At 43.4% G+C, this 24,787-nt stretch overlaps 2 protein-coding genes and 1 pseudogene across 2 annotated transcripts in view; 2 read left to right on the forward strand and 1 right to left on the reverse strand.

Moving 5' to 3' along the window:
* Positions 1-8,367: 8,367 nt before the first annotated feature.
* On the forward strand, positions 8,368-10,801 carry LOC129647527 (ubiquitin D-like). The gene is made up of 2 exons (XM_055574601.1): positions 8,368-8,627; positions 9,893-10,801. Exons 1-2 carry the CDS (start codon positions 8,610-8,612, stop codon positions 10,361-10,363), a joined length of 489 nt encoding a protein of 162 aa, XP_055430576.1. The 5' UTR covers positions 8,368-8,609; the 3' UTR covers positions 10,364-10,801.
* Positions 10,802-12,201: 1,400 nt separating this feature from the next.
* On the reverse strand, positions 12,202-22,076 carry LOC129647188 (putative olfactory receptor 2I1; annotated as a pseudogene).
* LOC129645663 (ubiquitin D-like) overlaps positions 13,760-24,787 on the forward strand; it is a 33,182-nt gene continuing 22,154 nt past the window's right edge. Inside the window, exon 1 of the mRNA XM_055570976.1 lies at positions 13,760-13,810. The gene's annotated coding sequence lies outside the window, so the exon portion shown is untranslated. The remainder of the gene's footprint in view (positions 13,811-24,787) is intronic.

The following is a 24,787-nucleotide window of genomic DNA, read 5'->3' on the forward strand; positions in this document are numbered from 1 at the left end:
TCCATTGAGTTGGTGATGCCATCCAACCATCTCATCTTCTGTCATCCCCTTCTCCTCCCGTCTTCGATCTTTCTCAGCATCAGGGTCTTTTCCAATAAGTCAGTTCTTTCCTTCCATCAGTCCTTCCAATGAATATTCAAGGCTGATTTCCTTTAGGATGGACTGGTTGGATCTCCTTGCTGTTCAAGAGACTCTCAAGAGTCTTCTCCAACACCACAGTTCGAAAGTATCAATTCTTTGGCTCTCAGCTTGCTTATAGTCCAACTTTCACATCCATACATGACTACTGGAAAAACCATAACTTTGACTAGATGGACCTTTGTTGGCAAAGTAATGTCTCTGTTTTTTAATATGCTGTCTAGGTTGGTCATAACTTTTCTTCCAAGGAGCAAGCGTCTTTTAATTTCATGGCTGCAGTTACCATCTGCACTGAGTTTGGAGCCCCCCAAAATAAAGGCTGTCACTGTTTCCACTGTTTCCCCATCTATTTGCCATGAAGTGATGGGACCAGATGCTGTGTGATTAGTTTTCTAAATGTTGAGTTTTAAGCCAACTTTTTCACTCTCCTCTTTCACTTTCATCAAGAGGCTTTTTAGTTCCTCTTCACTTTCTGCCATAAGGGTGGTGTCATCTGCATATCTGAGGTTATTGATATTTTTCCTGACAATCTTGATTCCAGCTTGTGCTTCTTCCAGCCCAGTGTTTCTCATGCATATAAGTTAAATAAACAGGGTGACAATATACAACCTTGACATATTCCTTTCCCTGTTTGGAACCATTCTGTTATTCCATGTCCAGTTCTAACTGTTGCTTCTTGACCTGCATACAGATTTCTCAGGAGGCACGTTAACCCCTCCATTAAGCCAGTCAAGGATCAGATGTTTTTCTCTGATAAACTATCATAGTGAAACTGTTTTGACCTGACCCAAAGATAAGAACAATGACTGCTGGAGCCTGGGGCCAGCATGGAGATAGTTACTGATTAAGCTCTATGACTAAGAGGAGGAAGGTCAGTCCTGTGAGCAGGATGAGGTAAGGCAGGAACTGGTCAGCAGGAGTGAACAGATAGAACAAGAGAGCATCCATCTTGAGTGGCCTAACCATACACCACCTTCATCTTCTTTCTCTTAGTGGAACCAAAAAACCTCTACTCTTCTTGCCTGTTTATCAACTCCCTCTGCTCAGAGGCCCTAATATTCCCATATAAGAAAATCCTTTCTAGACAGACTGTAGAGGAAATACAATAGAGAATTAAATGAAGCTGTGTAAACAATATGTTTTCATGAAACCTGATTTGTTGAATAAATGGTTTAACAGAGACTTTAGGACTAAAGCCTCTTCTCCCTGGAGAAGGAAATGGCAACCCACTCCAGTACTCTTGCCTAGAAAATCCCATGGATGGAGAAGCCTGGTGCAGGCTACTGTCCATGGGGACGCAAAGAATCGGACACAACTGAGCGATTTCACTTTCACTTCACTTAAGACTAACATTCCGAATGCACTCAGTTTGTGTGGACAGTTATCTATTAGATACTCGAGGACAAACTCCAGCATGAGATCACTCAATCACAACCTCAAAGTGTCTGAAGCAGATCAAAATGGTCAGAGACACAATTTCAACATAAGTAGCCACTGCACAACTGAGTTTGGGGCAAGTACGAGGCCAAAGGCATAGAGAATGAAAGAATAAAGTGTACAAGTGTGTGGGTGGTGTGGGTATCAGAGAATTCTTCCAAGAGGTTTGAAACACGCCAGAGAGAACAATATTAATATGAAATATTTGCCGATTCACTATGTGGAAATGAGCTAATGTATGTTGTGCATTAAGATAGGAAGAGTTACACCAGGGAACCAAATGATTAAAGAGAAAAATATAGGTTATTTTAGAAACATATAGAGGGGCTTCCCTGATGGTTCAGCAGGTAAAGAATCTGCGTGCAATGAAGGAAATACAGGTTCAATCCCTGGGTTGGGAAGATCCCCTGGAGGAGGAAATGCCAACACACTCCAGTACTCTTGCCTAGAAAATCCCATGGACAGAGGAGCTTAGAGTCCACAGGGTCACAAAGAGTTGGACACCACTTAGCAGAGCAGACAGAAACATATAGAAGCTACTGAATTGGATACAAATGGAAACATTTGTACAGATAATTAAAAATCAGAAGATCTACAGCCTATGAGTGTATTCAATAAGACACATAAGTTGGCAGCACTTAAGGGACATGATTCAAACATCTCAGGATATGATCACCAGTTCACTTCTGAAAGGCTCACTGGACCATGAATAGGTCCTGACTTCTTTGAAGCCCTGGGTGTTCAGAGGAACCCAGAAGGAGGAAGTTCACCGGGGAGCTGTGGTAACTACAGCCTATTCCTGTCCAGACCTAGAGGGCTGTCTGAACATGTGTTCTCACCTGTTTTATAATAACTCACCCTGGGTGCTTGTCAGGTCATACCAGGTGGATGATTCGCCACTCACTCAGCCCCTTTCCCAGCACATCACCACCCAGCAGCTCCTTCTCTTCCCCTGGTCAAATGTGGTCCAGTGGGAGGGGGGAAGGCGTGAATGTGCAGAAGACAGATGGAGACTCACACTGGAATCTCAGACTTACCAAGTGAAGACAAAATAAACTAATGTGAAATATGGATTAATTAATTAGTTTTCATTAATTCAGCAATCAATTATTGAGCACCTATTTTGTTTGGAATATTGCAGTATTTCTCAATATTCTGTTATGTATCCAGAAAGTATTAGCAAAGGAATACTTTTGACTGAATTTCTGTTTCATAAGTATGTAGTTTGGGGATGGGGGGGGGGTGTCCTTTTGCAGTTTCCTCTTTCCTGGGATTGCTCCTTAATTTCCTGCAGAATAACTCTCTCTTTTCAAGGGTCAAATGTCCTCTAGTTTCTCCTTGCTTTTGATCACTCCCTCTGACTTTATGTGTTGTTTTTTTAATATTTTTTATTTTCAGAGAATTTATAATTATTATTGACAAGAGCGGTAATCTAGTGCAGACTATTCTCTTTGTTGTAAATTTTCAGATTATTTTATTTTGTTCTGTGTTGGACTACAGGGTAAGAAGGACAAATTCTAGAATCTGAAGTTTTGAAGAGCCATTTAGGACATTGTTTAATCTTCATCTGATGCACCAAAATCCCCTTATAACTCATCATTTTTTGAATCATCTGAGGTCATTTTTTTCCCATTTCTTTTTTTTTTTTTAGTTCCTTATTGATAAATGTTGTTTCTATTTTTAATTACAAATAATACCACATGACTATATACTTGCATTGATATATATCTTATTTAATACATATATGAGTATATTAATAGAATAAATTCCTGAAGTGGAATTGTTGGATTTAGGATATGTATATGAGTTTTTTTATTTATATTTTTGTCACCAACTTTGGTACCACAAATGAATATATGTAATATATGTAAACTCTAAAGCATAATTTTGTCATTATCAACACTCATGGTTTTCAAATTTTTATGACAGCTTACATGCACACATATATGGTCCTAAACATTGATTGTTCAGTTTTGTTTATATTTATTTCCTTTTAGAACCATTTATGTTTTAAGTCATAACACTGAGTGAGTGAGTAAGTGAAAGTCACTCAATAGTGTCCGACTCTTTGCAATCCCATGGACTATACACTCAACGGAATTCTCCAGGTGAATACTGGAGAGGGTAGCCTTTCCCTTCTCCAGGGGATCTTCCCAACCCCGGGATCAAACCCAGGTCTCCTATATTGCTGGCAGATTTCTTTACCAGCTGAGCCACCAGGGGAGCCCAGGTCATAACATTATTGTACCTTTGAGAGACTGAATATATGTTAATCTCTTAATTAATTAATAAGGGAACACACATTATGGAGAAGGAAATGGCAGCCCACTCCAGTATTCATGCCTGGAGAATCTCATGAACAGAGGAGTCTGGCAGGCTACAGTCCATGGGGTCACAAAGAGTTGAATACAACTGAGCGACTAACACAAAACATACATTAGTTATATTCAATACATTGTGTCACCAAACATTAACTTCCCAAAGTTAAACTTTAGACTCTAAATATAACAGGATAAGCTATCAGAGGGTTCTTAAATGCCTTATTCCCTGTTGAAAATCTTTAAGTAACTCCTATCAACATTTAGATTGGGCTTTATTTATTTAAAAAACAAATATACTCTGAATTTCAAAGTAGCTTATCTCTTTCTCTGTCTTTCTGTGTAGTTTTGCTTAGTTTGAAGAGTTATGAATAGTATCATAGTTTCTGTAGTCTCCTTGGCCTTGTTTTCTTTCATTCAATTGGTATGTGGCATGTCCATCCATATCGTTGCTTGCAGGTATCATCCATCCATGTTTATTGCTGATGCTGTTCTACAGTTCAGTTATCTATTTCCCCATTACTGAAAAATATTTGGGTTGTTTTAGTTTGGCATGTTCATTTTGGAGTTTGGCAGATATTTTCCAAATGGTCCTTCTTGAGAGTGGACAGACTTTCCCCCTAACCATCATTATATAAGAACTCACAGGTGCATTTTTGTTGAGTTTGCTTGGCATTTCTGAAGCAATATTCCTGATCCCAGTTTTACAACTTCTTTCATGGGCATTTATGAAAGAGATGGGAAAGAGGCATCTTCTCCAGGGGGTCCCAGTGGGGACAGTGACAAGCTCTAGATCACCCGGCCAGCTAGGACCAAGCTGGGAGGCTCTGGATATCTGAGACATTTGTTTTAAAACCTGCCAAAATCTCCACAGCATGATCTTTGACCTTGACTGGTTTTCCGGATTTGTTAGAGGAGCAAAAGAAAAGAGATTTTTATTTGCCTCTGAAAAAGTTTATTGTGACAGATGGGAAAATGTCAGATGGACGCTGCAGTAAAAAGCAAAGAGGAGTCAGTTCCTAAGAAAAACCTGTGGTCAGCAAAAGGACACTGGGGCATTTAGGAGAGCCCTCCCCCTGGACTTGGGCTGGGAGGAAATTTCACATAAGAAGGGAAGAGGGAAAAGAGAGATCCAAGTCCAGATTTGTTATTTTCCTTCCTTGAAAGGACACTTTCTCAGAATCCAGATCCTGTCTAAGCAGGAAATCCCCATCTCCAGCGGGCAGTTTCTTTACTGCTCTGTGGAATTGCCTTGCAGTGTTGTCTTTTTGCACTCATAGTCCTGAGACAGCAATTCTCCTCTAACTTTGCACCAGGGTGCAGTCTTCCTCCAGGCTCTGAGTCCTGCACTCATGGACTCTTTGGTCCCTTCTGCCCAGTGGAGGCACATATGTTGTTCCAGGTAGGGCGCACCACCCAGGGATGCTCCTGCCTACATATAGACGCCCCCTCCACCAACCCTTCTTGCTCTCATTCATCCTAAGGCTCCTTGCATCCTTGGCTTTCCTTTATCTCTCTATTCCTTCCCTCAACTTGTATCTTTGCTATAATAAAAAAGCACACACGTGTACACACACCTCACTTTTCTTTCCACTGAAAGAGGAAACAGGAGAAGACAAGGAGTATAGAAATAGAGGTTTGTATTTGAACCCTTGCTTACCAGCTACTACTAATAGAACTCTTGCTTATCAACAAAATGACTAATATTTACCTCACTAGAATGCTAAAATTTTAATGAGGTACCATTTAATAATACTTTGTGCAGTTTCTGAAATATAATAATACTCAATATTATTTAGTGAGTATTATTCACTTATTTATTCATTTTTTATTCACTTATTTATTCATTTAATAATTCATTCATGCACTTACTAAATATTTATTATTTAGTGTGCCAGACAGCATGCCTGAGGAGTGCTAAAAATACAAGACAATTAAGACACAATTATGAAGGACTTCCCTGGTGGTCCAGATGTTAAAATGCGCCACTTCCAATGCAGGGGGCACAGGTTCAATCCCTGGTCAGGGAACTATGATCTCATAAGCTGTATGGCACAGCCAAAATTGAGACACAATTATGACCTCCTAGACTCCTACTGTTGAGTGAGGGTAAAGCACAAATAAGCAGATGAACTTATGGCTGGAGAAATGTCCTCTGAGAGGTTTGCAGAGGAAGTATAAAAGAACAGAAGATGGGCATGTAACCCAGAACAGGATAGAAGAGAGTCAAGGAGGTTTTCCTGGAAGAGATGCTGCTTACCTTGCATATTATTGTAAATCCACAGTGTTGGGAATACAGTGGACGGAAAGTCATGCTCAGTGACCCGGTGACAGAGAGACCTTGGCATGTTCAAAACATGCAGGGAGTCCAGGGAACCATGCATGGAAGCAGCTAGACCTACAGATCTGCAGCTCAGGGCCAGCTGTGGGCACAGATCCGAGGGGTATCAACAAACAAATATCATCCTTGGGAAATGTCATTCCTGGGCTCTCCCACCAGGAGATTCTGACTAAGGTTCCCTGCTTCCCCAGAGAATGCAGATGTTGGCACCAAGATGGTGTAGGCTAGACTTCCCTGGAGGTCCAATGGCTAAGACTCCACTCTCCCACTGCAGGGGGCATGGGTTCAATCCCTGGTCCAGAGAACTAAGATCCTGTATGCCTCAGGGTGAGAGAAAGGTTATGAGAAGAGAGAGATTTAATTATGAGAAGTTTTAACCATCTACTCTCCCTGTTCTCTTTCCAGAAATGACATGAAGACCTAAGGTACAAATAAAATTTGAAAACTGAAAACACTTCCCTCAAGTCTGCTTTGTGCAGCTTTCCCTTTCTCTCTCCAGACCCATCCTCCACCCTTTTCCTACTGCAGGGGTTTCACTTTCTCTATCACTCGCAACTTGATCAGACATTTTCTGCCTGGCCACTGGTGATGTTTCAGAGTCCCCATATCCTATTGGACAGTGGAGGAGTTAGAGGTCATAATGATGTTTTCTAAATAGAAAACATAGTGAGATATCTGAAGGGAGAATAGAAGATCAAGGTCTCCAAGTTATCCCATCAGGCATTCTTTCCCCTTCAAACACTCCCTATGAGTTTAAAAAAGTATGTCTATCCCACAAAATAATTTAAATAGCGATTAGTTTTTCCAATTTTATTAACTGTCTGATAAGAGCTTCAAATAGGAGAACATAATTTGTGTTAAACTTATTGATATGTTGGAATGAGCTCTTGGATCCCATTACTCTGTGTAGGTACTTGTGTAAAGCCAAGTTCTCCAGGATGGAAATCCCTGGAATAAATGGGATCATTTGATATTTCTCAGTGAGTGAAGGTATGGTAAACGATCACTGAAAGCACAGTAAACAAAGATGACAACTTGGCCTTTTTATAGATCTTTCATTCTGAAAACATTTAAAACACTTTCAATAAATGTTTTTCTTAAAGTGGGTTTGGGGGATTCCCAGGAGGCGCTAGTGGTAAAGAACCCGCCTGCCAATGCAGGAGACACAAGAGATGCGGGTTCAATGCCTGGTCAGGAAGATCTCTTGGAGAAGGGCACAGCAAACCACTCCAATATTCTTGCCTGGAGAATGCCATGGACAGAGCAGCCTGTAGTCCATGAAGTCGCAATGAGTCAGATACAACTGAAGTGACTTAGCAGGCATGGACCTGAGACTTTGCAAAAAGACAGCAAGTAATTTGGAATGTTAGGAGGAGATATCAAGAAAATTCCCTGAGCACACACAGTTATGTATTCCCTTTTTGTCCTAATCCAAATCTGAAGAGCCGGGAAGCAAATAGCTCCTAGTGAGTATCCAGGAGTAAAGGTGAGGAAATGGAGGCACTGTGTGTGAAAGGGAGGTGTGATTGTTTTCCCTGTGGAAGGCAGTAGTCAGCTTTTGACTGCTGGATTTGGGTTGCTCTCAAGTAGTAGGTTTGGTTTGCAGACACCATAGGAAGTGCTAGAAAGCTCAAGACCCAGCAATCTAAAGTTCTTTGTAAAGGATATTTATAAAAAAAATTTTCTGAGCCTGGAATACACTTAGAAATTCTCTCCAATCATCTCATTTTATAGACCAGAAAGCCAGCATCCAGGGAGGTGAACAGATTTGCCCAGGTTAATTGAGTGTCAGCCCTGGGACTGGAACTCATGGCTCTTCTCAGTCCAGGGTTATTTATCCCATGTTTTCTCTAGGCCAGCTTCTCACATTCTGCTAAGCTAGGGTTAACAGGCTGCTCCTGGTCACGTCACACATGGCAACTCTCACTGTTCTCTCCCGGGTACCCCTGTTCTAAGGAAGTTCTCTGACTAATGGCAAGGGGGCTCTTAAAAGCTAAGGGGAGGATCACCAGTGTTAAAGATCTTCAAGCCAGTGAGGGTCAGAGCTGCAGGCTGGAAGTCACAAGTCAGGATTGGGAGTGGTGGGTGATTAATCAGGGGAAAATTCTCAACAGAGAAAGACCATCCCATGTTTGGAACAAGGAGGGCAAATGGATTGGCTGACCTGAGAAGTGCTTGGTTGGGAGGTATTTTTGTTCATTGACTCCCCAGTAGCAAAAGTGAAAGTAAATTCATCATACCATGCAAGAGCAAAGGGTACGGGGAAGCTTAATAAACACAGCAGTCAGGCAGGGTATTTCCCGTTCGGCTGCTTATTTAAACTGGAGGCCCGGTCCTTTGCTCTCTCTCCTGATTCTGCACCTCTGATTGAAGACATGGCTGCCACCCTCCTTGTGAGTTGAGATTTGATACCAGGGGTGGGGGAAGGGAGAAGACCTCTGAATCATGGGAGAGACTCAGGAATAGATGAGGGACAGTTCTGGGAGATGAAGAGGGGGATGAATGTTGCTGGGAAGACATCTGGAAGGGGAGGAGATGGGCATCAATACCTACTGAATGCGAAGAAAGTTTCTATAAGAGTTTTTGGGCTCCTGAGTTCTCTTACATCGAGACCTTGTACTGCTCACACTTAGGGATACTTGGTAGGAAGCAGGAGTGGGCTTTGTGCTCAGCAGGGCTGGCAAGCTTGAAACTATGAAAATATTGTCTTGATCCCTTTCTCTTTTACCCTGTTTAGGCCTCCAGGGCAATTAAACTTAAGCTTTCTTCTTTTCTTAAAAGAGAGGTTGACAGAATTCACTTATTTTAAGTTGTTAACGCCCTGTTTCATCACCTTATGTGAGACTATATTCTCTACAAAGAGGACCTGGAATGAGGGCAATGCTTAGCACAGAAGAGTGAGAGTTCAGAGAAGAAATCTCTGTGGCATCTGGACTGGGAAGATATTTTTGAATGAAGCCTGAAAGAAGTCCTCTGAGACTTTCCAGAAAGAGCACAGGAATGAGATTCCCTTTGTTGAGATTACTGAAGTAAGACTCAGATGTAGTCCCTACTTTCTGTGAGTGGAGCCCCGATTTGATAAAAGGAAGAGATCATATTCTATAATGGATGGATAGGAAAACATAGGAAATACATATGGCCAAGTGATACTGAAAATAGGGACACTATAAAAAATGAATTATTGTTACCAAAAAAAAAGTACAAATAGTACAGAGAAGATGTTTCCTAAACAGGGTTTTCATCTAAAATAGTCACGTCATGGAGGACAGCCCTATGAGTATTCCATGAGACTGTGAAGTCTGCGAAATTCTCTTTGAAAGGTGTTTATAAACTCTGGCGTACATTTTTAGATGTTTTGTTTTTGACATCTGACAACTTTTATCTGGATAGGAGACAGGTAAATTAGGTGGGAAATCATTGATAACATTTTGGGGAAGGATAAGAAGTGTGGTTACAAAAGAATCAGACTGGTTTTCTTGCATTAGAACCTGATAATTTCAAAAGAGAAGTTTGAAACAAGGGAAGGACACAGCTTGTTGTAAAGGATCTGGAGCACCAGACTGGCAGTGAAGGGTGGGAGCAATAAAGGAGGGGGAACAAGGGGTGTAAAAGAGGGCAGAAAATCTAGGCAACTGTCTCTTGGCCTTTTTTTGTCCAGGTGACTGTCCATTCTGAGGAATGGAAACCAATGACCTTCACTGCCCATCCGGGAGACAGAGTGAATAAGATCAATGAACATGTCCGCTCTAGGACCAAGGTTCCTGTGCCGGATCAGGTCCTGCAGCTGGGCTCGAAGACCCTAAAGCCGAAAAGAACTCTGTCATCGTATGGCATCGACAAGGAGACGACCATCCACCTCACCCTGAAGGTGGTGAAGCCCAGTGATGAGAAGCTGCCCTTGGTTTTGGTGGAGCCTGGTGAAGAGGGGCAGAGGCACGAGCTCCAGGTGCAAAGGTCCACCTCAGTGACCCAGATGAAGGAGATGATCAAGATGAAGACCGCTATACCCCCTAAGAATCAGATTGTGAACTGCAATGGAAAGAAACTGGAAGATGGGAAGATCATGGGAGATTATGGCATCAAAAAGGGCCATTTACTCTTCCTGACATACCCCTGCATTGGTGGGTGACCATCCTGCAGATGGAGTGATAGGAGAAGCAAAAGATTTGGGGTGAATTGAGGTGGAAGACTAGAATATTTATAACCAATTGATTCTTTCATTCTAGTGTGATTGAATAATTGGCAAAATTGCATATATTTGATATGTTAGAACATATTAGAATTTGAAGGCCTATTAGAGATAACATTAAAAGACAGTTGCAGCTGCATCCTGTCTTGGTTCTGTCCGATTCATAGAAAAACTCCTATTTCCTTTCCCAGTCAACAAGATAGAAAACTATAGATTGTGATCGATGTTCTTCTAATTACTGTGTTGCATCTATATTTAGCTCAGTGTTTCTTCTCTCATATGACTCAATAATCATTGAGTCAAACTGACACTCTGCCTGTAGACAAAAGTGAAATGACTTATTATGAAGTGATTTATTTACTGTGACATAATGCTAATAAATAATTTAGAAAAATTAAATTACTTCCCCTCTCCTTATTTAAAGCTGTTTGTTATGAAGTGAAACTTGGCATCATGCCCCTTCTTACTCTGTTTCCCACACCATTTTAACCAATATTATTTCTGGGGATGATGGTGGTCATGGCAAGATATTCACCTTGGGGATCTAGAAATTTTATGCCTCTAGTGGGGGCTTCTTGGGAATAGATATACTTTAGGTGGGAACAAACTTTCAGAAAAGTGAGTGAGTGAGAGCAATCTCTGGCCTGCCTGCCTGAGGCTCTGTCAGGACTTCTCTGCTGGGGGTGGGGGTTGATTTCTGGGTTGACCCCGACACTCTGCCCACAGTCTGGCTAATGGAGCTTGTCCCTCTCCGTGTCCTCCATCACTTCCCTTCCTTTCTTCCTCCATCTCATTTCTCCCCCGTGATCACCTGTATGTTTTCTCACAGCCTGAAACATGCCCACCCTCTTTCCCACTAGTCTCCTCTTCTTTATAACTGTCTCAAGAACCACCTCGGTAGAAGCGTTTATGAACGTAACCCCACTCAGCACAAAGCACACTTATACATGTTGCTCATTACAATGATGAGTCAAGCGCTCTGGGGTGGGCACTATTTAACTTGGTAGGAGGGCGTTTGGTTGTACTGATGCCCTGCGATGAGAGACTAGAGCTTTTCTTTTTTTTGGATGGAATCTCCTACAGGGCTGAGTGTGGTTTGATTGTCACTTAGGGATGTCCGATGTCAGACACCATGGGGTCTTCCATGGTCTCTTCCACTAGACTGGGATATTCATCATCTCTTACCAGCAAATGAGCTATTAACTGGGAGATATAATACCCCTGAAGATGGGAAAGATCCTCCCAAAATCACAGTTTTTTTCCATCAGATTAGGAGAAAGCTCAACGGCCAATGCTCCCTCACTAAACTTGCACAGATAAAGGACATGGGGGTTTTACCTACAGCACGTGACCCTTTCCTGATGGGAGGAAGGGACCTCCCCATTAACTGTGGGCTCCTTAGGGACAAATCTTGCAGATCCTCATAGAGAAATGAACAGCCTGAAGTCTAGTCTTTACACTGGACATTCCCATCCTTGGGCCCTGGGTAACATTCCCCTCCTTCCCTCCCTGACTGACTCACAGTGCTCTTGCCCTCTCCCCAAGTCCCTCAGGAACCTCCTCGCTGCCTCCTTCACTTCCTTATTCCTGAGGGTGGAGAGGAGTGGGATGAGGGCGGGTGTGTGACAGTGTAGAAAAGAGAAATGAACTTGCCTGCCACTGGTTGTAGCTGTGCATGGGTTGCAGGTAGCTGTAGAGGAGGGATCCACAGAACAGTCAGATGGCTTTCAGGTGGGACCCACAGGTGCCCACCACTTCCCTGAGGCTGCCTCTGGCCCTCATGCCACAACAGCATGGGCCGTGCTGCCAGGTAGGCCAGGATCACGGCAGAGGGCACGAGCAGCCACATGATCCAGAGCCATCACCACCTGCGGGACGCACTCAGCCAAGCCCAGAGCCAGCAATGAGCACAGCTGCACCAGGCACCCACCAGCTCCAGACTCAGCACCAGATTGTGCAGGATGGCCAGCAGGGGAGGCACCACGCTCGTGGTGAAGCCCACATCCACCAGGGCCAGGGGGCAGAGGAAGCAGTACATGGTCACACACTGCCAGCAGCACCAGCGCCAAGTTGCCCCTTAGAGTCAGGAGGTAGCAGAGGAGGATGAGGGCAAAGAGGACAGGCTGCAGGGAGGGCCCGTCGGAACAGCCCAGCAGAAGGAAACGCTTCTCTGTGCTGTGGTTGCCCTAAAGGGCAAACTCGCAGAAGGTTTGGAAGGTTGACACACAAGGGTGATGTATCCCTTACAAGCAAAGGGATGGGGAGTGCAGAGGGGAAATGGATGGCAGCATATGCATGCTTAGGTGTCCATGGGAGCTCATTTACAGATCTGAATCCTTAGTTTAGGAAACAGCCATGTATAAGGATACCCTAGTTGATGTATTTACCAGAAAATTCTATGAGGAAGATAGAATCTCCCTCCTAAAGATGAACATACTTGAGCTCTATAAGATAAAGCATCCAAAGGTCATAGCCACTGAGTGGTCCTTTGGACATGTACTCAGACCTGTTTGATTTCTGAACCAATACACTTGTGCTGCTTCCCTGTTTCTGGTGTATTCCTAGGAGCCAAAGTAGAAAGTAGAAACCTAAACTTCCTCTCACATGATAGCCCTTCAGATATTTGAAGACAAATTTCTTTTTTGAGCCTCCCAACCCTCTTCTTTGGAAGCATGTAAAAAAGTGCCTAAAAATAGATGCAATGCTCCAGGTTAGTATAACTAAAAATGGGTAGATCAGAACTGTCACCTTTTTGTTTCATGTGCTCTACCTCCATTAATACAGCCAATATACTGCTGAATGCTGAATTTTAATCTGTGGTGAGTCTCTCTTCCAGGCTGTGTCCAATGTCCACACCACTCCTGTTTACCATCTAATGTGACGATCATGAGCAACACAGATGGGCACATGTGTAACAGGAAAAAACATAAGTCAGCAGACCTGGGTTGCACCTAACAGAACCACCTTGGTCCAGTGATTTGATGATTTTATAGTCATAGTGGAGATGAATAAATGCAAGAGATGACATTCAGGCTTATAGACCCATGGTTCTACAGATGTAGAGTTATAAAAAGTCAAATCACCTAATTCTGTGATTACACAGACACACACTAGTTCAGACAGATAAACTTTAAATCTCTCCGGGCCCATCCCTAGTCCCTGTCCTGCTGCAGGACTTTCTCTTTCCAGATCACCCTCAACCTGATCTGAGCTTTTCTGCATGGACACCAGTGAGGATTCAGAATTCCCTGATCCTATTAGACAGTGAACTCAGGGAGGGTCGGGGGAAGCCCTTTGCTGCTGTGCTTCAGCCCAAGGTCATAATCTTGTCTTCTAAACTCAGGGACAATAGGAACCTGGAGAACTATCTGAAGGGAGGAAAGGCAGGTAAGGTTTCCACTCGATTCCATCAGATATTCTTCCCCCTTCATACTTATTCTGTGTGTTTCAGAATGTATGTCTTTCCACACACACACGAAATACGCTTAAATAAGTATTAGGTTTTCAAACTTGATTCTCTCTCTCGTGAGAGCTTCAAAGAGGAGAACATGTTTATGTTAAGGTTTTTAAAGTACTCGAATGAGTTCTCGGCTCCCAGTACTTTGTTGTTGTTGTTGTTTTGTAGTGGTTTTTGCCGTACATTCCCATGAATCAGCCATGGGTGTACATGTGTTCCCCATCCTGAACCCCCCTCCCACTTCCCTCCCCATCTCATCCCTCTGGGTCATCCCAGTACACCAGCCCTGAGCACTCTGTCCCATGCATCGAACCTGGTATGGCGATCTGATTTCACATCTGATAATATACATGTTTCAATGCTATTCTGCCAAATCATCCCACCCTCACCTTCTCCTGCTAAGTCCAAAAGACTGTTCTTTACATCTGTGTCTCTTTGCTGTCTCACATATAGGGTTATCGTTACCATCTTTCTAAATTCCATATACAGGCGTTAGTATACTGTATTGGTGTATTTTTTTCTGGCTTACTTCACTCTGTATAATAGGCTCCAGTTTCATCCACCTCATTAGAACTGATTCAAATGTATTCTTTTTAATGGCTGAGTAATATTCCATTGTGTATATGTACCACTGCTTTCTTATGCATTCATCTGCTGATGGATATCCAGGTTGGTTCCATGTCCTGGCTATTATAAACAGTGCTGCGATGAACATTGCGGTACATGTGTCTGTTTCAATTCTGGTTTTCTCGGTGTGTATGCCCAGCAGTGGGATTGCTGGGTCATACGGCAGTTCTATTTCCAGTTTTTTAAGGAATCTCCACACTGTTCTCCATAGTGGCTGTACTAGTTTGCATTCCCACCAACAGTGTAAGTAGGTTCCCTTTTCTCCACACCCTCTCCAGCATTTATTGTTTGTAGACTTTTGGATAGCAGCCATTCTGGCCAGTGTGAGATGGTACCTCACTGTGGTTTTGATTTGTATTTCTCTGATATTGAGTGATGTTGAGCATCTTTTCATGTGTTTGTTAGCCATCTGTATGTCTTCTTTGGAGAAATGCCTGTTTAGTTCTTCGGCCCATTTTTTGATTGGGTCATTTATTTTTCTGGAATTGAGCTACAGGAGTTGCTTGTATATTTTTGAGATTAATTCTTTGTCAGTTGCTTCGGTTGCTATTTTTTTCTCCCATTCTGAAGGATGTCTTTTCACCTTGCTTATGGTTTCCTTCGTTGTGCAAAAACTTTTAAGTTTAATTAGGTCTCATTTGTTTATTTTTTATTTTATTTCCATTACTCTGGGAGGTGGGTTATAGAGGATCCTGCCATGACCTATGTTGGAGAGTGTTTTGCCTATGTTTTCCTCTAGAAGTTTTATAGTTTCTGGTCTTACATTTATATCTATAATCCATTTTGATTTTATTTTTGTGTATGGTGTTAAAAAGTGTTCTAGTTTCATTCTTTTACAAGTGGTTGACCAGTTTTCCCAGCACCACTTGTTAAAGACATTGTCTTTTCTCCATTGTATATTCTTGCCTTATTTGGCAAAGATAAGGTGTCCATAGGTGTGTGGATTTATCTCTGGGCTTTCTATTTTGTTCCATTGATCTATGTTTCTGTCTTTGTGCCAGTACCATACTGTCTTGATGACTGTAGCTTTGTAGTACAGCCTGAAGTCAGGCAGGTTGATTCCTCCAGTTCCATTCTTCTTTCTCAAGATTGCTTTGGCTATTTGAGGTGTTTTGTACTTCCATACAAATTGTGAAATTATTTGGTCTAGTTCTCTGAAAAATACCATTGGTAGCTTGATAGGGATTGCATTGAATCTAAGGATTAGTGGGTAGTATACTCATTTTCACTATATTGGTATTTCCAATCCATGAACATGGTATATTTCTCCATCTATTTGTGTCCTCTTTGATTTCTTTCATCAGTGTTTTATAGTTTTATATATATATGTTTTTTGTTTCTTTAGGTAGATATATTCATATATATTTTATTCTTTTCATTGCAATGGTGAATGGTATTGTTTCCTTAATTTCTCTGTTTTCTCATTGTTAGTGTATAGGAATGCAAGGGATTTCTGTGTGTTAATTTTATATCCTGCAACTTTAACCCTGCACTTGATTCCATCAGGCATTCTTCCCCCTTCATACTTATTCTGTGTATTTCAGAATATATGTTTTTCCCCACACATGCATGAAATATGCTTAAATATGTATTAGGTTTTCCAACTTGATTCTCTCTCTAGTGAGAGCTTCAAAGAGGAGAACATGATTTATGTTAAGGTTTTTAAAGTATTGGAATGAGTTCTCAGCTCCCATTACTTTCATTACATGGACACTTCTGTAAAATCATATTCTCCAGGATGGAAAGAGCTAGAAGTAAAATGGGATCTTTCGAAACCTGTCAGGGAGTGAAGGTACACTAAAGGGTCACTGAAACACAGCAAACAAAGATGAATACCTGGCATTTCTGAAGACTTTTTACATTGAACTTTAGGAGGAACTTTTAGTAATCACTCTCAGAAAATGGGAGAGGAGGGTGTAGAAATATCCTGAGCCTTAGGAAAAGGGCAGAGATTAATCTGGGAAGTTAGGAGATCGGGGTAAGGAAAAAAATTCCAGGAGAACACACAGCTTATGTACTCCCTTGTCATCCTGATCCAAATCCAAAGAGGCACGGAGTAAGAAGCACCTTAGGAACGTGTGAGATGACGCGAGTGAGTCTCCAGGAGGAAAGGCCAGGAACTGAGGAACTATGGTGTGAGAGTGGATGTGTGATTGTTTTTACATCTAGGTGAGAGTCAGCGTTTGACTGGTAGTTCTGGATAGTTCTCAGGTAGTGGATTTGGTTTGCAGGTTCTCACACAGGAGAGGAAGAGTGCTAGGAAACTCAAGAATCGGGAATCTAAAATTCTTTGTAAGGGACAGTATATAAAGAAAGTTTCTTGAGCCTGAAGACCCTTAGGACTTCTCTCCAATCATGTCATTTATAGACCAGAAAACCAACATCTCGGGAGATGAACAGATTTGCCCAAGTTAATTCAGCAAGTGGCATCCCTGGACTGGAATCATGTCTCTTCTCAGTGCAGGTTTATGTGTCTTATGTCTGCTTCTCCCAGTGTATTTTACACATTCTGTCAGGCTGGTGTGAACATGCTGCTCCTGGTCACATCACCCACAGCAACTCTCACTGTCATGTCCAGGGCACTCTTCCTCTCAGAAAGACCCCTAAATACTGGCAGGAGGAGGAGGGGTCATGGTCCAGTCAGATCAGATCAGTCGCTCAGTTGTGTCCGACTCTTTGCGACCCCATGAATTGCAGCACGCCAGGCCTCCCTGTCCATCACCAACTCCCGGAGTTCACTCAGACTCACGTCCATCGAGTCAGTGATGCCATCCAGCCATCTCATCCTCTGTTCCCCTTCTCCTCCTGCCCCCAATCCCTCCCAGCATCAGAGTCTTTTCCAATGAGTCAACTCTTCGCATGACGTGGCCAAAGTACTGGAGTTTCAGCTTTAGCATCATTCCTTCCAAAGAAATCCCAGGGCTGATCTCCTTCAGAATGGACTGGTTGGATCTCCTTGCAGTCCAAGGGACTCTCAAGAGTCTTCTCCAACACCACAGTTCAAAAGCATCAATTCTTCAGCACTCAGCCTTCTTCACAGTCCAACTCTCACATCCATACATGACCACAGGAAAAACCATAGCCTTGACTAGCCGAAACTTTGTTGGCAAAGTAATGTCTCTGCTCTTGAATATGCTATCTAGGGTTCTTAAAAGCACTGGAGAGGATCACCAAGTGTTCAAATTCTTCCAGCCACTGAGGGTCCAGGGCTACATAGAAGTCAGGATTGGGAGTGGTGGGTGGTTAAGCCCACAACAATTTCCAACACAAAAGGGTCATGTCACATTAAGAACAAGAAGGGCAATGGATTGGCTGAGAGGAGACACGCTTGATTAGGTGACATTTCTGCTTGCAGAATGCTCTGTAGAGGAAGTGAAAGCACTTGCAAGAACAAAGGGTCCAGGAAAGCCTGACACAAACAGCAGGCAGGCAGGGGATTTCCAACTTAGCTGCTTCTATAAATGGGAGGCCAGCTCCTTTGCTCTCTCTCCTGTTTCTACTATCTTGAGTACAGAGATGGCTGCTATCAGTTTCATAAGTTAAGATTCGATACTGCAGAGGGGAAAGAGAGAATCTCTGAGACATGGCGGAACTCTCAGGGGTACATGAGGGACAGTGCTGGGGAGATGGGGTGGCAAGGAAGACATCTGGAAGGGAAGGAGATGGGCATAGATACCTACCCAATGTGAAGAAAGTTTCTGTGAAGAGGACCTGGTCATTGGGCTCCTGAGTCCTCTTGCATTGAGACCTTGCAGGGTCCACTGGTAGGGTATGTGGTACTGTTGTAGCCACGCGTTCTGGGAAACAAACTCACTCAGAAGGACAATGCAGATAGTGGAGTGCAGTTTATTATACCAACAGGCCCAAGCAGAGTCTCCTCTTAGCCAAGGACCCCAACCACTTTTTATGAAAACCTTATATACCCTAAGTGTACTTGCTGAAACCCACCTCCCCACATTCCTTGAAACTACTCTGGACAAGCTAAAAGAGAGATACGATCAAAGTTAACCCATGATTCATGTGTCACAAGACTAGATAAACAGTGGACATTTATCAATAGGACTGTGGTCATATCCGGATAAACATAGTGGAATTTACAACTTTGTTCTGTTACAGAGATAATTAGCACATTCTTTTAGGCAACAGAGAGTCCAAGTACAAGTCCTGGCTCTTGCATGGTCTCCTGAATTTACTTTCACTTTTGCTATTGGAGAGTCAATAAAAATAACATTGACCAAGCATTTCTTAGGTCACATCCACGTAAATGATTCCTATTTCTGGGGATGATGGCAGTCATGGCAAGATACTCACCTTAGGGATCTAGAGATTTTATGCCTCTCATGGGGGTTCTTTGGGAATAGATGTGCTATAGGTGGGAACACTTTCAGAAAGGTGGGGTATTGGGGAGCAGTCTCTGTCCTGCCTGCCTTAGGCTCTAGCAGGTCTTCTCTGGGTTGAGTTAAGGGGGTGGGGATTGGTTTCTGGATTGACCCCAACACTCTGTCCAAAGTCTGCCTAGTGGAACTTTTTCCTCTCAGCCTCCTCCGTCTCATTCCCTTCCTTTCCTCCTCCATGTCACCACCTCATGTCTCCCTCCTGATAACATTGTTTTTCTCTCAGCCTGAAATATGTCCACGCTCTCCCACACGAGTCTCTTCCCTTCTTTATAACTGTCTCAAGAACCACCTCCTACAGAAGTGTTTCTGAACTTAACCCACTCAGCACAAGGCACACTCATAGGTATTGCTCATTACAGTTATGAGTGACGTGCTCTGGGGTGGTTACTATTTAACTGGGAAGGTAGACATTCAGTTGCACTGATTTTTTTTTTTTTTTTTGAATGGAGTCTCCTTCAGGGTAGAGTCTATTTTATTGTCACATGGGATTTTTCTGATAGCAGACACCATGGCATCTTCCATGGTGTTTTCCATCACACTGGGATCGTCATACATCTCTTACCAGCATTTGGTCTCTTGACTGGGGGATATGTTATCCCCCCGAAAGTCCTCCAAAAATCTTTTTTTTTCATCAGCTTAGGAGAAAGCCCAAGGGCCAATTCCCCCTCACTAAACCTGCACAGAAAAAGGATGTGGGGTTTTTTACTTATAGCACATGACCCTTTCCTGATGGGAGGAAAGGACCTCCCCATTAACCATGGGCTCTTTAAGGACAGATCCTGCAGATTCTCATAGAGAAATGAACAGCCTGAAGGCTAAACTGACTGACTTTACAAAGGACATTCCCATCCTTGGGCTCTGGGGTAACACTCCCCTCCTTCCCTCCCTGATTTACTCACTGTGCATCTTGCCCTCTAGCCTGACCCCTCAGGAATTCCTCACTGCCCCCCTTCACTTCCTTATTCCTTAGGGTGGAGAGGAGTGGGTTGAGAGCAGGTGTGACTACAGTGTAGAAAAGAGAAATGAACTTGCCCAGTGTTGGTTGTAGCTGTGAGTGGGTTGCAGGTAGGGGTAGATGGTGGATGAATGGAACATGCAGACGACTCTCGGGTGAGACCCACAGGTGCCCACCGCTTTCCTGAGACAGCCTCCGGTCCTCATGCCCAATACAGAGTGGGACACGGTGCCATAGGAGATCAGGATGATGGCGGATGGAAGTAACAGGATGAACACACAGTCCAGAGCCATCACCACTAGGAGGACCCACTCAGCAGAGCCCAGTGCCAGCAATGCACACAGCTGTTCCAGGCAGCCACTGCACTCCAACCCCAGCGTCCAGCTGCACAGGTTGGCCAGCAGGGGTGGCACCATACTTGTGGTGAAGCCCATGTCCATCAGAGTCAGATGGCAGAGGAAGCAGTACATGGGTGTGTGCAGGCGCATGTGAAGGCTAGCACCGCCAGCAGCCAGTGCTAAGTTGCCCATCAGAGTGAGGAGGTAGCATAGGAGGACGAGGACAAAGAGGACAGACTGCAGGGAAGGCCAGTCGAAGAAACCCAGCAGGAGGAAGTGCTTCTCTGTGCTGTGGTTGCCCTAAAAGGGGAAAGTTGCAGAAGGTTGGGAAGGACGACCCACAGAGGTGATGTATCCCTTACAAGCAAAGAAAAATCAGGACCATGGTTGGTGGTGGGTGAGGGAATGGATGGCAGCACACACATGCTTAACGTCCATTGGAGCTCATTTACACTTTCGAACCTTTAGTTTAGGAAAGCAGCCATGTTTAAGTATACCCTAATGATGTATTTCCACAAAATTCTATGAAAGAGAAATCTCTATCCTAGAGATGAACACATCTGGACTTAATGGAGTAAGTCATCCCAAGGTCATAGCTAGTGAGTGGCCCTGTGGACGTGTACTCAGGCCTGTTTGATTTCCAAACAAGTGCCCTTTTGTGGCTTCCCTGCTTCTGGTTAAACTTATAGAAGCCAAAGTAGAGATCTAACCTTCCTCTCACATGATAGTCCTTCAGATATTTGAAGACCGATCTCTCTTTGAGCCTCCCAATCCCCTTCTTTGAAAATATGTAGTGTCTAAAAATAGGTGCTACCAAACCACCCGACCTGCCTCCTAAGAAACCTGTATGCAGGTCAAGAAGCAACAGTTGGAACCGGACATGGAACAACAGACTGGATCCAAATAGGAAAAGGAGTACACCAAGGCTATATATTGTCACCTTGCTTATTTAACTTATATGCAGAGTACATCATGAGAAACACTGGATTGCATGAAGCACAAGCTGGAATCAAGATTGCCAGGAGAAATATCAATAACCTCAGATATCCAGATGATACCACCCTTATGGCAGAAAGTGAAGAAGAACTAAAGAGCCTCTTGATGAAAGTGAAAGAGGAGAGTGAGAATGTTGGCTTAAAGCTCAACATTCAGATAACTAAGATCATGGCATCTGGTCCTATCACTTCATGGCAAATAGATGGGGAAACACTGGCAGACTTTATTTTGGGGGGCTCCAAAATCACTGCAGATGGTGACTGCTGCCATGAAATTAAAAGACACTCCTTGGAAGGAAAGTTATGACCAACCTAGACAGCATATTAAAAAGCAGAGATATTACTTTGTCAACAAAGGTCCATCTAGTCAAGGCTATGGTTTTTCCAGTAGTCATATCCGGATGGGGGAGTTGGACTATAAAGAAAGCTGAGCGCTGAACTGTGGTGTTGGAGGAGACTCTTGAGAGTCCCCTGGACTGCAAGGAGATCCAACCAGTCCATCCTAAAGGAAATCATCCCTGAATATTCATTGGAAGAACTGATGCTGAAGCTGAAACTCCAACACTTTGGCCACCTGATGTGAAAAGCTGACTCATTTGAAAAGATCCTGATGCTGGTAAAGGTTGAGGGCAGGAGGAGAAGGGGATGACAGAGGATGAGATGGTTGGATGTCTTCACCGACTCAATGGACATGAGTTTGAGTAGGCTCCAGCAGTTAGTGATGGACAGGGCGGCCTGGCGTGCTGTGGTTCATGGGGTCACAAAGAGTCAGACATGACTGAGCAACTGAAATGAACTGAAAATAGGTGCAGTAGGCCAGGTTAGCATAACTAACACTGGGTAGATCAGAACTATCACCTTTGTTTCAGGTGCTCTACCTCCATTAATACAGCCAATATACTGCTGAATGCTGAATTTTAATCTGTGGTGAATCTCTTTTCTAGGCTCTGTCCAATGTCCATGCCACTCCTGCTTACCATCTAGTGTGATGATCATGAGCAACACAGATGGGCACATGTAACAGCCTTTAAATGCAGAGTCTTCTGGGTAGAGGAAAACTCATTAGTCAGGAGACCTGGGTTCCACCTAACAGAACCCTTTTGGTCCAGCGATTTGATATGAGGGGGTCACCTCATTTCCCTTCATCTCAATATTTTCATGTATAAATGGTTATCTAGATGCCTAGATGACTGCTGAGATTCCTGTACTACTTTTCTGGATCTCAGATTCATCAGTATTTTTCAAACAAATGAATGTGGATTCAAAGTCTTTAACTCTTGACTGTGATGCTGAATCAATGGTATGGAAACCGTCATAGTTGATGTGATAGATAAAGTTAACGGAATCTTTCTACTGCAATTTTGCCAATGGGTATCTTTTATAGATAACCTATTTTCAACATCATTTTTACTGTTCTTCATTTGAAATAATAATCCTGCAATTTTTTATTAATTTTTCAGTAAGGAACTCTTTTCATCCCTGTATGTATACATGGTTCTCTAGTCCCAATAGGTAGACCAAATATTAACATTGTGATTAAGAATACATGTTTGGAAGTCAGCCTTCAGAGATTCAGTGTTGCTCTGCCAATTCCTAGATGAGCATCCTTGGGCAATGTTGCTTAACCTTCCACGCCCATTTCTTGACTTGAAAATAATATTTGTTAACTAGTCAAACATTCAGAGCTCTTAAAATTGTGCCTGACAACATTTGTGTGTGTGTGTGTGTGTGTGTGTGTGTTAGTCTCTCAGACAAGTCCAACCCTTTGTGACCCCCATGGACTGTGTGTAGCTTTCCAGGCTCTTCTATACGTGGTATTTCCCAGGAAAGAACCACAAAATCATGCTTGGAAGCAGCTAGATCCACAGATCTGCAGCTCAGGGCGGGGCTGTGGATAGATATCTCAGGGATATTGGCACACAGATATCATTGCTGGCAAATGACATTTCTGGGCTCAGCATCCTGGAGATTCTGACCAAGGTTCCCTGCTTCCCCTGAGAATGCAAACTTAGGCACCAACATGGCATAGGTCCCTGGAGCCAGAAGGGCAAGACAGAAAAGCTCTGAGAAGACGTGATTTAATTTTGAGGTGTTTTAAACATCCACACTTCTTCTTCTCTTTCCAGAACTGGCATGAAGATTTAAGAAATTAAATGAGTGCCAGTAAAGTTTGGAAATTGAAAACAGTTTACTCCAGGCTGCCTTGTCCAGTCTTCCTTACTCTTTCCAGGCCCCTCCCCCATCCCTGTCCTGCTGCAGGACTTTCTCTTTCCAGATCACCCTCAAGCTAATCTGAGCTTTTCTGTCTGCCCATTGGTGAAGTTTCAGAATCCCCGGATCCTACTGGACAGTGGACTTGGGATAGCCCTTTATGGCTATGCCTCAGTCAAAGCTCACAATCGTGTTTTCTAAACACAGGGGCAGTAAGCCCCTGGAGAGCTGTGTGAAGGGAGAAAAGGCAGGTCAAGGTTTCCACTCTATCCCATCAGGCATTCTTCCCCCTTCACACTCATTCTATGTGTTTCAGAATGTATGTCTCCCTACACAAAATACACTCAAACAAGTATTAGGTTTTCCAACATGATTCACTCTCTGGTGAGAGCTTCAAAGAGGAGAACATGACATCTGATTAAGGTTTCAAAAATATTCAAATGAGTTCTCTGCTCCCATTCCTTTCATTACACGGACACTTCTGTAAAACCATGTTCTCCAGGATGGAAAGACCTGGAAAGGACCACCAAGTGTTCAAAGTCAAGCCACTGAGGGTCCAAGGCTACATAGAAGTCAGGATTGGGATTGGTGCGTGGTTAAGCACAGAACAATTTCCTACACAAAAGGGTCTCTCACGTTAGGAACAAGGAGGACAATGGATTGGCTGAGAGGAGACATGCTTGATTGGATGACATTTCTGTTTAGGGAATCCACTGTAGAGAAAGTGACAGAAAATTCTCTAGCACTTGCAAGAACAAAGGGTCCAGGATATCCTGACACACACAGCAGGCAGATAGGAGATTTCCAACTTAGCTGCTTCTGTAAACGGGAAGCCAGCTCCTTTGCTCTCTCTACTGTTTCTACTCCCTTGAATGCAGAGATGGCTGCCGCCCCTGGTGTAAGTTGGGATCTGATACTGTGGAGGGGAAAGAGAGAGGATCTCCGAGACTTGACGGAGCTCTCGGGGTGCATGAGGGACAGTGCTGAGATGGGGCCGCCGGGAAGACATCTGGAAGTGGAGGAGACAGGCATGGATACCTACACAATGTGGAGTAAGCTTCTGTGAAGAGGACCCGGTTATCGGGCCCCTAAGTTCTCTGGTATTGAGACCTTGCCGTGGCCTCTGATAGGGTACGTGGTATGAAATGGGAGTGGCCTTTGTGCTCAGCACGGCTGTCAAAACTTCAAACTATGGAAATACTGCTTTGATTCCCTTTTCCCTTATCTTGTTTAGGGATCCAGGGCTCTTAAACCTCCTTCTAGTCCCCAGAGAGAGGTTCACATAACTCTGTTATCCTATATTCTTTATGACCTGAGCTGTTAACTGACGTAAGAATATAAACACTCGGAAGGAACTTGGCATGAGGGCAATGCTTAGCACAGA

Source organism: Bubalus kerabau, chromosome 3, assembly GCF_029407905.1.
Source record: "Bubalus kerabau isolate K-KA32 ecotype Philippines breed swamp buffalo chromosome 3, PCC_UOA_SB_1v2, whole genome shotgun sequence".
NCBI classification, from domain to species: Eukaryota; Metazoa; Chordata; class Mammalia; order Artiodactyla; family Bovidae; genus Bubalus; species Bubalus kerabau.